Source organism: Brachyistius frenatus, unplaced genomic scaffold, assembly GCF_029030835.1.
Source record: "Brachyistius frenatus isolate BFR_SWC_R1_liver_20210118 unplaced genomic scaffold, ASM2903083v1 Contig_10, whole genome shotgun sequence".
NCBI classification, from domain to species: Eukaryota; Metazoa; Chordata; class Actinopteri; family Embiotocidae; genus Brachyistius; species Brachyistius frenatus.
This window is the reverse complement of record NW_027210609.1, coordinates 943,498-957,274: the sequence shown is the minus strand read 5'-3', so window position 1 is coordinate 957,274 and position 13,777 is coordinate 943,498. Positions and strand designations below refer to the sequence as shown.

General features: G+C 40.6%; 1 protein-coding gene across 2 annotated transcripts; it reads right to left on the bottom strand.

Moving 5' to 3' along the window:
- Nucleotides 1–3,141: 3,141 nt before the first annotated feature.
- On the bottom strand, nt 3,142–13,210 carry rbm5 (RNA binding motif protein 5). 2 transcript variants are annotated; one of them, XM_069690716.1, is made up of 25 exons: nt 13,082–13,210; nt 12,761–12,805; nt 11,275–11,452; nt 11,004–11,162; nt 10,778–10,847; nt 10,280–10,353; nt 9,437–9,520; nt 9,102–9,162; nt 8,644–8,709; nt 7,676–7,836; nt 7,469–7,566; nt 7,164–7,251; nt 7,010–7,078; nt 6,710–6,776; nt 6,309–6,409; nt 6,073–6,223; nt 5,475–5,566; nt 5,195–5,359; nt 4,923–5,063; nt 4,749–4,832; nt 4,435–4,620; nt 4,256–4,330; nt 4,041–4,141; nt 3,756–3,885; nt 3,142–3,634 (listed from the first exon to the last, which is right to left on the bottom strand). In XM_069690716.1, the coding sequence occupies exons 2-25, from the start codon at nt 12,775–12,777 to the stop codon at nt 3,509–3,511; spliced, it is 2,544 nt and encodes an 847-aa protein (XP_069546817.1). In that variant the 5' UTR covers nt 12,778–12,805; nt 13,082–13,210; the 3' UTR covers nt 3,142–3,508. The 2 variants fall into 2 exon arrangements, with proteins under 2 accessions (XP_069546817.1, XP_069546818.1); XM_069690717.1 differs by having other exon boundaries at nt 4,749–4,829.
- Between the last annotated feature and the right edge of the window lie 567 nt (nt 13,211–13,777).

Below are 13,777 nucleotides of genomic sequence, written 5' to 3'. Positions count from 1 at the left end.
TGTTGCATTAGATTTAACATTGGAGTTGCAATTTACATTTTTAGATTAGGTTCAATATCATAATGCCCACTGACTCTGTTATTTAATAATGTATACTTTTGATTGGGTAGAAGTAAAAATGAAATTTTTTTTCTCTGAGTTTTTTTAGATCTCATTCTGGTCTGGTAATAAGGAGACTTATTGTATTTCAAAACTCTCCCTGTACCTCTTACCCATAGAGTCCATGGTTATTTGGCCTTACAGTTGCGAAGGAAACTTTAGAAAACTGCTTTGGGCCTCAGAGGTTAACAAAGAGTTGAAATAGACAGGGAAGACCGTTTGAAGAGAAAAAAAAGAACATTTCACGAGCAGAAATAACCCTGTTATGTTACATATGATTGCATTTAATACTTGCGTGTACATCAGTGTAATTAAAGAGAAAGGCTCAATAGATGTACAGTGTTCGGGTTCTTTACCTAATTAAAATACCAATGCAGTAATGGACAATGTAAAAAATACTTCATTACCGCCAAAAAAAAAAATCCTTCTTGAGTAAAAGTACAGAAGTTTTGGCAGCAAAATGTAGTCAAACTATTAAAGTAAAACTACTGGCTCTGGCTGATATATTGTTATATGTGTCATCATTATATAATTAACACTGAAGCAACACTGTGTAAGCAGCATGTTGGAGCTATTTTTTTTTAACTTATTTATATCCAGTTTTATAAACAGGGACAGCAGATAAATCCAAGGGGCCGTCAGACAAGTGAGGGAAAGAAGAAAAAGAAACAAAGATCTGATCCTTAAATCTGTTTTCAGTTTTTATACTTTTTCTATAATCTTCGATTTTTGGTGAAATATTTTGATTATTTGAATATTTATTAAACCATTAAATGAACCTTCCCGCCGCACTCGGGTCTTTCGTTGCATCCAAATGGCTGTGAAAACGGGTCACGAAAAAACCCGAGCGCAGCAGGAAGGTTAAACAAACGTGAGAAGTTTAAAGGGTTTGTTGGAGCTGTTATCTCAGACATCTGAACTGTGACCCTGACAAAACACAGATTTTTGAAAGACGTCAGAAGACAAACAAGTTGGAAAGCACTGATGTGTTGCATTTCAAAAGATTGATATAGTTTCCATCGTGTCAAATCTTTATCTGAAAAAAAATGGCAAAATTTGTCAATTTTTTTTTTAGCAAAGTAGACTGTACAATATGTTGTATACAATAAGTATACAGAAGCATCAAGTGGATTCAAGTAAACTATGATCACATCAAAATGGTATCTAAGTACTTGAGTAAATCAAATCAAAACTTCTCCAGTAGGAATTCTTCAAGAGACTAGGGAACTTTTCCCAGGGATATCAAGGAATACCACTACCTCCCTGTGGTATGTCATTATTAAATTAAACAATGCAACAAGACACTTATGGCATTTCTGTGTCTCTAAAAGCTCTCTGTGCTTTTCTCACTCTCAAAGGCAGGGTACTGTTAGTTTTCATTGTCGCTCCACAGGGTTCCCTGCTTTTCCAAAAGCAGCTCAGGTCAACGTGTAGCACATCTTACCATTACTCGCTCATCTGCTTTTCAACAACGAAAACCTGAACAAAACAAAATGGAAGACCGTTCGGTAGTAAATCTACTGAAGAACAAGTTCATACATGTGGAAGCTGAGAAACTCTTGACATATCGACACCAATCAGGCCAAATAAATGGCAACCGTGGACAAGATCTGTGAAAATACTAACGTAGACTGTCAAGTCTGTTTTATCTAAGATGACCGACAATGTAACATGGTTCTTTTTTCTCACTGGGGACATTTGTTTTTGCCGTCTCCTTCTGAAGAACCTCAGACTACCAGGTCAGCAACATCAACGAAGCCGTGTGGGATTCAGCGTCTTACTCAAGGACGCTTTGGCAGGGTGGATGCAGATCGTGTATTTCAGTGGGACGAGCCAGGCCTTCCTCGTGGTACGCAGTATTTTTGTAGAAAGCTGGAAGATTTGAACAGTGAAAAATGGCAGAAAGGACAATGAAGCAATGAAAGCACATCAGAAATGAATCCTGAGTTCACACAAGGAGAAAGGACTTAAATAATAACTCATGATTCGTTCATATTTTTCCCAAGGTGACCAAATTCTTTTCTATGAAGGTCAAAAATGGATTTGGATGGAGGGCCGCAAAAACGAAATGTTTGCATTGTGCCTATTTACATTTCATTAAAAGTTTAAAAATAATGTACATTCAAATTGTAAATTTTTTTTTTAAAACCCTACTCTATGCGTGCTAGAATTTCTGCAATATAAGGAAAGCAAAGAGTGTCTTTCAGAGGTTTATCGTGACACAGCCCAGAGGACATCTGCAGACGGGCAGTTCTACCAATAAGCGGGGCTACGAGGCCGAGAGGGATTTCTGCTCACAGAGTACCATCTTTTATTCTCGTGGATACAATGAATCTATGACAGGTTTATGGTTAAAAAGTGCATTGCACATAAGGCATTACTGACAAAGTCAGATCAAACACGGAAAGCGTTAATCACTTAAATCGAAGACAATTCAGTGCGAGTAGAATCTGTTCCAGTACATGACATGATGATTAAGGGCGTTCTCAGTCCTCCCCGTCTTGACTTTGCATGTGCACAACGTGGCAACGGATGAGTCCAAGGATGCAACCGAGGACGGCGTATATGACAGGGGTTTCCCATTATAACTTTATATAGCTTTAATCTACGCAAGGAATTGGGAGCATTTTGCAAAAATAATCGGCAAAATTGCCGTATTTTGTCCGAATTTCTCTTTCATCGGTGTGCCGCTGCCTCGATCTCTCATCTCGACCCGACCGGCAGCCCAAAGTCAGGGGTTTAGGACACACTCAGCAGCTCGTGAACAGCAGCAGGAGACAAAGAGAATACCGTCGTTGTTTGTGGATAAGACGTAGGCCGGTGCAATTTAACCGGGACTCTTTAAGAGCACCGCGCTGTACATCGCTATAAAACTCATAATCGTGTCGTGTCATCTTTAGCTGCACAAAATGTACAGTTCTCAGTCATTACGGCCAGGATTGTACGGCACTTGAGAACGAGGAGGAAAGGCACGAGCTTGTCAAATGCTGTAGCGGGCCAAAACGAAGAAATGTAATAAAATATAATGAAGACCATTAGAAATCCCATCTCCCCGTCATTTATTTTCTGTACAAATAGACAAGATTTTGTATAAACTGTACAATCTTTTCAACATGCCGAAACAACAGAAAATGTCCTTTTCGTAGAACAAATACATTAGAAATATGTAAACCAAGAATGTAAATTCACTGTGCAAATGTACACATTATAAATTATATCATCGACTATCTCAGTATGCCACCTTCACAGATTTTTGTTAACTAGTCTGCGTACAATCGTCATGGATCGTACGGGAACTGAAATTATTATTAAAAAAAAAAAAAAAAAAAAGAAAAGAAAAAAGGACAGTCTCTCTCCCGGCTTCCCTCGATTGCAGACGTAATGCCGAGCTCAGTTTGAGACTCGTGACTCATTCCAACTCGGTGAAGCGGGCGAACATGGCTTTGCGGACTGCGTCTTTGTACGTGTCTGAAGCAGAGAGGGTGTAGTTGGTGCCTTTAGTGCCGAGTCCAGCTCCCTTTGTCCTCAACTGTGCCTAAAGAGGAAGCCCACAAATCATAGTATTTTTTTTTTTTTTTTTTAGAGCGTTGTATCGTTAATGATGCCGACGATCTTGGCACACCGTGACACCGTCACCAGGCTATTGTTGCACATACCTCAATTGGTGTCGTGATGCCCTGCTGGTTGCGACCGAGGCCTTTCCCCTCCTTCCAGCCCATGGCCTGCAGCATTTTGTTCCCAATATTGTCACTGTTGAGGCCGTCTTTAGTGGGCTGTTCATAGTTACTGCAAAAAATAAAAAAGAGAAGAGGAAAGAGCTTTTTTTTTTTTTTTTTAAATAGTAATTAAAAAAAAAAAAAACCTCCTATAAAACACAATAATAATAAATATTGAGCTACATCATTTGACACAAATCGGTAATGGTACAAAAAGTTGCTTACATGACTGGCGCTGGTTGGCTAAATTTCTTCTTTTTCGGCGCTGGGGGTTCCGGGATGCCGTATTTTTCTCTCCTCTCAGCTGCTCTGTCTCTATATTTCATCTATGAACCGAAAAAAACCCATATACAAACAGTTTGAATTGTCGTCCCAGAGAGAGAGCGAGAGAGAAAGAAAATGACTCGGTAGCAAGTGGGTGATTCTATATTGAGCTGCACCTCGGTCTCTTTTCTCTCCAACTCCTCCAGCTCTGCTTCAGTCATTTTGGTTCTGCGCATAACTTCCAGGTTTTTCTGCAAAGGAGAGCGGCGGCGCAACAATGAATCCGAGCTCTTATGGATTTCTTAAGTGGACCCCCCCCCCCAGTAGGCCTGAAGACTATCCATACTGATGTTACCTTGTGAAGATCAGAGAGTTGCTGATGTCGAATTAGACTCTCCTTATTGGGAAACTGTCTCCTACACAGCAGGCAAGCCAACTTTTTCCAGTCGGTCAGCTTGTCCTGGCCTCCTTCGCCACCATCGAGGTCCGCTCCTCCCTCCTCTGGGTCACTGTCTCCACTGTAGGCAGCCACGAGGCCACACTGAACAACACCACGGTAAACACACATAAGGACCGTTAGCATAACTAAGATCAGAACATGGCTATCTTGTCAATTAAATAGGCCTTTGACAGTAGATGCCGTCGTACGGCCATGTAGAAAATACTCACCTTAGAAGTGGGGACTGAGCTGGTCGGTGCCTCTTCTTCAGGGATCCTCAGCACCTCTGGCATCAGTCTGTCTAGACTTGCCTGCTGAAAAAACAACAAGTCCATCCAATTAGGACATGAATGTCCACTGCTTGCACATGCGACTTTGCTAGATTTGAAATGCTTCCGCGGTACCTTCTTCTCAAACAGTGTGAATCCAGCATCAGCAGCCGCTGCCTCCCTCCTCTCCTCTTGACTGATGGGCTGAAAGCTACTCCTGAAGTTCTCTTTCTGCTTGTTGAGACTTTTAGCCCACCGCTCCATGTCTTTAGCGATCTGAAACAATCAAACAGAATAGAGTGTTTAAAATTAAAAAAAAAAAAAAAAAAAAAAGGAAAACTATTCAGAGAAGTCTGCTACAGGCAGAAAAGACTAAATGTGCCAATGTGGGATGTATAACACGACACCTGCTGTGCAGTCTTGCTTTTGGGCTTTTCCTTTTTCTCTTTGCCTTCTTTAAGCTCTTTGCTGCCTGGTGCCATGTTATCGTTTGGGTTGGTCGGGGCGGGCACGTATGTCTGTTTATCACTGTCCCAGTACAGATACTGCTGGGTCTGAGAATTGTAGTAATACTGAAAGGGAAAAAAAAAAAAAAAAACACCAACGCACGTTATCAAAATCATGTAAATTCTCGCTGACGCGACAGAAAACGAAGGGACTCGCACACTCGTGGCTGTGGCTACCTACTTGTGTGTTTGGGTCATAGTAGAGGCCGGTTTGAGGATCATAATAGTAGCCAGAGGACTCATCATACTGATAGTGGGATGTATCAGGGACAGCTGTCAGTTACAAAACAAAAAGAGCATTAACAATTCATGTGGAAAACATTGGCAAATTAGAACACACAGTTTCAACTCCGATATCAACGAGTGGTCCCAGACGTTGTTTTCACAAAGCTTCCCAACTTAAAGGCAATTTAAAGGCGATCACCTCTTGAACTGATCGGTTTTAAGTAACTAAACTTTAGCAGTAATTGAAGTTAATAGACAGAAATACAGCTTTATGACCCATATATTTAGTTAGCCACAGCAAGTAATCTTATTGTATTTGTAAATCCTGTGTATATTTATCAACATTAAAAGTCGGGAACAGCGCATCAATTTTAAAAGGTACAGGCTTCAGCCAACCAAATTGCCAAGTCTCGCTGTTTTAAGGTGTATCCATGGAAACACTACAACACAGTATGCTGTGACCTCAGGAGAATTCTTTCTTTTTTTTTTTGTTTTTTTTGTATGCCCATCATACTTCAGCGGAGCAAGGCTTGAGGGAGCTTGTGTGCTCATACCAGTGTTGGTGTCCGCTGCCTGTCCGGAGGCCGTTAATGTGCTGGCGGCATTAACGGTTGCGGCAGCTGCAGCGGCAGCTGGCGAAGCTTCAATGCCTGACAGATGAGCTGTCTGCAGTTTTGCCTCCAATTGTTGGGCAAGTGGCAACGCCTGCAATGAATGTGAAGGTTATATAAATGCACAACATTCATTTAAATAAAGTAATTACTGACTGAGCAAAGTGTTGTACATTTACCTGCACAGCGGCTTGCGCGATTATATGGGGTTGATAGACTTGCGCATTCTGTGATATTACAACTCCAACTGCAGTTGGAACAATTTTGACTCCTGGTGCAGCTAAATGTGGAAAAGCAAACAACAGTTTTTCTAAAACAAAGTCAAGTTAATGCTTTTTTTTTTAAGAATCAAGCAGAGACCTTTTTGTCTGAGCGAGCTGATTCAGGGTTTATCGATGTTATTGCTGCTGTGTTTGTTGTCCCAAGTCTTACGATGGAAATGTGCTTCTAAGCAGATACACTCAAATGTCTCAGCTGAGTGAGGAGTCACAAAGGCTCGCTTTTTTCTAATACCACATTTATAAAATGAATGATTAGCAGCTGTGCCAACATCTATAGAAGGTGTGAAAGCAACTCGTACCTCCGAGAATCCCGTTTCCCTGAGAGGTGCTGGCTCCGACTCCTTGCTGGTAGTACGTCTGGAAGTCCTGTCGAACATTTATTGCCGAAGTAAAATGTTTGTTAAAAATTGTCCAGAAAAAAAATGATGATACAAAAAGGTACAGACTCATGTCCTATCTCTGAAATGCTGTCATCAATAAAAAAGAATGCTCAGTAAACTGTTGTAATCGCCTATTGCTGCCACTAGATGTCAGTACAGAGCCATATTTTACAAAGTATGTTTTTTTTCCCCTCCATTTTAAATGGTTTTTCTACAAACCTGTGACAGTGGAGTGTAGCCTTCTTGCAGGTAGCTGAACTCAGACATTCCCTCTGAGCTCTGCTGTGGCTGAAAAGGAAAAGTGGATTATGAGTGTGTGACACGAACACTGGGCGATGAGAAATAACAGGGTGTCGAGGGAAAATAGGCCTACCTGACTTGAGGACCACTGGGCAGCAGCAATGGCTGTGCTGGCAACAGAAAAGGCACTGACGCGATTCCCATCAGGGAGTAATAGGTCCCTAACACAGACAAAAGTCATAAAATTATTAGAAATGATTACAATACAAATGATTCCCCCCTGAACGCGGCTGAAAAGAGTCTTCTCTTTATTGTCAATCAAAACTGGCAATTTGAGGAATTAGCCAGAGTAGCCAAGGAAATTCAAAACCTAAGAATTGGGTAAATATTTTCCCCTCATTACAAAAACCAAGGCACTTCATGCACCATTGTACTCACTTTCTCGCACTCTTAGCATAATCCACCCCAATTGTTTTTCCATCCAGCTTCAGGGGAGGCTGCAGCCCCTGTAAGATGGTTAGCAGCTGAGAGGCCTCCTGTGAAAAAGGGAGTAATATTACATTTTAAAGTGATTTGCAGACACTAATGAGTTGCGAGTAGATCAGGAACAAAATGTTAATTTGTACACAGTGAAGCAGGCGTTACCAGAGGAGAGGACAGCTGCACAAAGGCAAAGCCTCTGTTCTGGCCCGTCTGCTTGTCCTTGATGAGGCGAATGTTGTTCGAGGAAAGGTTAGCATACGGTGCCAGGGCTGTCATGATGGCTTCCACGGTGGTCAGGGGAGCAATATTTCTCAGGATGATTGCTGTATGGGATAAAAGACTAAATTTAGAAACAGTCTTCCAAGAAGTGGGATATTTTTGTTCCAAATTAAAAAGGCGCTTTCGGACCGGAGGGACTATTTCACCATTCTAAGAACGGTGGGACGGGTTTCCCCCTTTTTTTGTGTGTGTGTCTGCACCAGAGGAACTTGGAACCTTCTATATGTCCATTTATGTCGGTCTTTTTTGTAGTTTTTGGACGCTGAGAGCGAAGCTACAACCGGAGTCAAATTCCTTGTATGTTAACATACCTGGCCAATAAAGAGATTGTGATTCTTTTCGTTCCTATAACTACATTTTGTGGGGACTTTTTTTTTTAAGGTCCTACCTCTGCCGAGGTTGCCCCCCCACCCCATGTTGCAATAGAAACGGTCGTGACACACAAACTGCAGCTACGAACGAAGCCTTTTAAAACAGCAGAATAAAGTTACAACTGGAGGCACACAGCACTGAGAAACGGGCCGACAACAAATGTGCCGGCTTTATTAAAGTTTATACACGCCGGGGAAATACGGCGTGACTTCGACTCAACCAAGAGAAATAAAAAAAAAAAAAGTCTCTCTGTTTACGTGCTGCTGCACGGCGGTGTGATGCTGTTTGAAGCGCCGGAGGTTGTTGTGGACTTTTCATGCAAAGTGTGATTGTCTGACTTTAGGTGTGACACGGTCCTGAAAATGTTTCACAATAAAAAAAAAAAAAAATCTGTGGATTCCGAAGAAAGTCCCTACAACTGCTGGGTCCGAAAAAGCCTCGAACGGGCCATTGCAATTCAATAAAAGAGAACTTCTTACTGTCGCCATAAAAATCTCCACTGGGTTGAGATTCAGAGACTCCAGTATTGTTGCTTGTTTCACTTTCTGTTGAGAGAGTGACAGATGTAGGAGGTACATTAACATAACATTCAGAGGTGTGTCATCAAAGAACTGGAAATATAAAGTATAAAGTGGGAAGTGTCAAAAACCTGTGCTAAAAATAAGTCCTTGTTTACAATATCAGACAGCCTATTTGATAAACTACATTATGTATTGTTTTTCGCCCTCTATTTTGTATCATTCAAATCAAACACAATGAAATAAATGCATGCCGTTTCTCAACTATGCACTTTATCTATATTTGACACTCATTCAATATCATACTAGGTCTCCACAACTACAAAAACACAAACTTTGTGTTGTTGCATCCCAGCATTATTGCTTCAGGCTTCCAGGATGTTTGCAGTCAGTGGCCTCTGGTTGATTAAACTACTTACCGGCTTTGGCTGCTCCACACCTGAAGCACTTCAGCCTCCTCCGGAAATTGTACAGGCCACACTGCAAGTAACCGTTCACATCATTTTGATTATACACCTACTAAAGCCCTGAATAGTGATGCCTCAGAGAACAGGCAAGCTATATTGGTGCAGCATACCATACTTACTTGAGACACAATCTAACCTTTACCACTTATCCAAATGTAGGTGTACCACAAAATAAGCTAACAGGACTGCAAAAGCTGTAACTTACAGGCCTATCACATGTGTGTGTGCGCGCAGTGTTCTGCGGAAGAATTGTTTGTGACCAGGAAGCCAAGACATTATCAACTTACAGTGCTGCAGAGCCAGTCTTCATACTTGTTTCTGGGGTGACTGTAGTGCATGTCCACACTTTTGCCTTGGATGGTCAGACGTTTCTGAAAAAGGAGAACAAAATCAGCCAAGTGTTCGTGGCGAGCACTGATCTCATCAACAGAGCAAGCAGTGTTGGAAGGGAGAGAAGGGGGAGAGGGACCCCCAACAGATAGCCTTTGAGTTAAAGACAGGCACATGATGTGTATGTGAGCATGACGTAAAGAGGGTTCTTTAGGTGTTTGGGACCCGCGTGCCCAGGCTGAGCTGGAGCAGAGTGTACAATGTGATCCTAACAGACATTTTGGACTGCTTTAAAAACATGTATGGGCTTCCCGCACACAATGTTAGAGGAGAAAATAACTTAAAAAAAAAAAAGAAAAGAACAAAAAAAAGAAAAGAACAAAAGAACAAAAAAAATGGCAGATTAAAAATCCCCATCTATTGAGGGGTAGGCTTATATAGTCTGAGGTTACACAGAACTCTGAAAATAGCATTGATAATGCTTTTATCAGCTAGAGTGTGTTCATTATCCTAAATGCAGATTCCTTTAGGAAATGACCTCACAAAACTAGTCAAATCTGCAGCTTTAATTATACTGTCAATACAGTTAAGATATCTGTTAAAACATGACGTGTAATTCACGAATATAATCATCTCCATTCATATACAATTAATTATTATTTTTTTGCCCTGTGGCACTCAATCCATGAGATGTTCTGTACAGTTTCCACACTACATATTCAATACATTCTGGTTGCCTTTTGAGTTATTTTTTTCCAGATCCCCAAGATTAAAACTAGACTTGGCGATTGTGAAGCAACCTGATTGGTCTCCATCCATCGGGTAGCATCTTGCAAGTGATAAAAGTCCACGAAGGCGAAACCACGGCTTATACCTAGAGACAGCATTCAAATATAGACGGGAGGCGTGTTAGTTAAGAGTCCATGGGCATATTATTCAAACTCTTCCACAAACTGCTTCACGACCCAGGCCCAGTTTGGTACACAATAGGCCACTCCTTAGGAGTTTTACCATAGCAAGAAATCCTGCTGAATACCACTGTTTGAACCACACTCAACAACAAAGTGTGTCTGCCAATTGAATTAGTCATAGCTATTATTGCTGCTCTTACTTACCTTGTAGGGATCCACATGGTACTGAAATGATAAGTCTTAAATCAATATTTTACATCCTTTTTCAAGTAATTTGATACAATTCTCTTCTAGCTGCAATGGGAAAATGGGTCTGAACGGAAGCAGATTGGCCCTATGGTCAAAGACTGGGGGAAGTTCAGGGTCCGGCAGATATCTGGCTCTCACCTGTTTTCTTTTTCATCAGTCTCACATCCACTGGCTGGGGTCCCTCCAGCTGGTCTATGGCAAAACGAATCTAAATAACAACAAACAGCCAGTCCTTTAACAAAATGATCCATAATTTTCAGCTTTATTAAATGGCATTGCATTTTACAGGTGTGTAAAATGCACACACCACCATACAAAAGCACTAAAAAGGTTGCAATTCTGCAAAAGAGAACTTCACACTTACATCTTCCTCACTGACATGAGGAGACAGACCCCAGAGCATGATGGTCTTGCTCTTCTTGTCATCCCCCAGCTCCCTTCTGTAGTCCTGCTCTGGGTAGTCTCCATCTGAGTGATAACCATCTTCGGATCTATCACTGTTACGCCGTTTCCTCTCCCTTTGCTTTAAAGCAAATAGATCAGTTAAGTGTTAATGTCATCCAACAGAGGGTTTTTTTTTTTTTTTCTAAAGCATTATAACACAGTTAAATGTCTTTGGATATTAGAATAAGTACCTCTGGACTGTCTCTTGATCCTCTACGATCACCTTCATAGCGATCACTACGCCTCTCATCACCCCAGCGGCGCATGTTGTGATCACGCTCTTGGTCCCGCTCTCGTCTGTCACGCCATTCGGATTCATCACGGCATTGGTCAGAACCATATCTGCCGCTACGTTCTGTCCGGCTAATCCTAAACAGGAGGACATCGGGGGAAAAAAAAAAAAAAAGGAGTAAAATATCTGCACAATCTCGAACTACATTCTATCTTGTATGATTCAGTCAAATATTACGGTATCAGCGTGCTCACCAACATAAGTCCAGTTCTAACTGGTACACGAAAGCGTGAACACATTACACCACTCTTTAAAGCTCTTCATTGGCTACCTGTCCGGTGGAGGATTGATTTGAAAAATGTTCATTTTTGTTTACAAGTGTTTAAATGCAGCAGCCCCTGCATATCAGTCGGACCTGTTGCAGCCCTACATCCCACCTCGCTCACTTAGGTCTCTCGACCAACAGCCAGTAGTTGCTCTTAATCTAAAATCACTACCTGGACCTTCTCTGTTGCAGCTCCTAAACTCTGAAACAACCTCACCCTTCATATAAGGTCGTCAGCCTCTTTACCAGTGTTCAAAAGCCATTTCAAAACCTATTTATTATCTGTGGCTTTTCCACTTTAACCACTCCTTTAAGTTGTTTTTTTTTAAATCTACTGCTCTTACACTTTTGCGTGCTTTGTGTTAGCTTAATCTTGCTTTTGGTGTTACTTGTTTTTAATTGATCAAGTCTGTGCAGCACTTTGGTCAACCTGTGTTGTGTTTTAAATGTGCTCACACTATGATAAGCTCTAAAAAAAATTTTAAAATACATAATTGTAGAGCTGTTCATATTCATATCTACACTCTGTGACATTGTATTGATTAACACTTCACATGCAAGGATTTGTGGCGAACAAAGATTCATTTTATGTTGTGTTTTAACCCCCGAGGTTCAGGAGGATGCTGTATTTGTACCCATGAGTAGATTATGTTTTACAGTAAAAAAAAAAAAAAAAGAGAAGGCATCCATCTGGACAAACATTTTAAAACAATACTTACAAAACACATATTCTTATTTGTGAAACCTTTATTTTATTTCGGAAATTTTTTTTTTTTTTTTTTTTAATATGTCACTGCTTTTTAATTCGACATATAGACCCTATTAGGTCTCCCATACTTACACCGGTCAAACCCGGACTAAATTATCTCAGAGGAGTTACAAATTCTTTAAAAAAAAATAAAGAGTTAAGGTTCTTGGAAACACCTCTTACTATTGATAACTAATGGCCAAAGTCCAGGTTACAAATACGTGTTACGAGTGTACTTTGCCGCTGCATTTCCCCCCTCCTCTGCGGACGAAACAGGCATTTGAACCACAGATCACAATTTGGATTGAAATAACACCGCCATCACAGTTAACCACTCCTACCATGGCGAACGGCGCTGGCGCTAAACGTTACCTTTTATCAGCTCCCATTTTTCTCTGCGGCTTCCGCAAACACGACCTTTGGAAAGCAAAGAAAAAAAAAAAAAAGAAGAGAGTTCAGACACTCTATTGTGATCTCATTAATAGACGAACACGGGGGCAGTTTCGCTCAATGTCGAATCATTTCGCCCGAGTTACAATGGGCACAACAAAATGCTTGTAAACCATAATGGAGCCCGATCTAACATTTACGAGCCGACATAATTTGTGGTAAAAAAAAAAAATTAAAAAAAATCAGCGACGTGGATGAGAAGCTCTTACGAATAACATGAAGTCTGAACGTTCAGTAACTCACCAGTGTAAGTTTATTGACGATGGCAATACCCGCTATATTTTTTTCAAAAGGATTTCTGAAAATATGTGGGCAAGAAAATTCATCTCACGTCAAGGACTTTTCACAACACTACGACGGCACCTTCTTTGTCCCAGAATGCATTGCTGTAAAATCCGGTGCATTATGGGTAGTTTAGATTTTAAGCCCGGAATTTGCCTGACAGGCAGGCCTGTTTGTCTCGTGTTTTTTTTTTAGCTATGGTTTTTAGGCAGTGGTGGAAAAAGTATTCAGATCCTAACACCATGCATTTAAAACTTTACTTAAGTAAAATATGTAAGTATTGTCAGCAATAGTAGGCACTATGCGGTTAATGCTCTCTGCCAGTTTTTAATTATGTTTTTTAAAATTATATTTCGGTTGAGTTAATTTGCATTTTAATGCTGTGTTAATAATAATAATAAACGTTATTTATATAGCACCTTTCATACAAGAAATGCAGCTCAAAGTGCTTTACAGCAAGAAAATGGCATGCGGTGTTTTACATAAAAACGGATATAAAGGAACATGCAAATATATAGAAAAGATCTCATCTTTAAATCTTTGATCTACAGTAATACCACAGACTGTATAGTATTTTTAATGTGCTATAAGAACCTCTAAAATGTCAACTAGCTAAGAAAAACAATCATTTTTTTCAGCAAATCAAAATGGGTTTTT

Coding starts and splice junctions, on each gene's coding strand:
- rbm5 (XM_069690716.1), bottom strand. Junction 10,848..11,003: donor CTCATGTCAGTGAGGAAGAT/GTAAGTGTGAAG, acceptor GTTGTTATTTAG/ATTCGTTTTGCCATAGACCA. Junction 4,833..4,922: donor TCACACTGTTTGAGAAGAAG/GTACCGCGGAAG, acceptor TTGTTTTTTCAG/CAGGCAAGTCTAGACAGACT.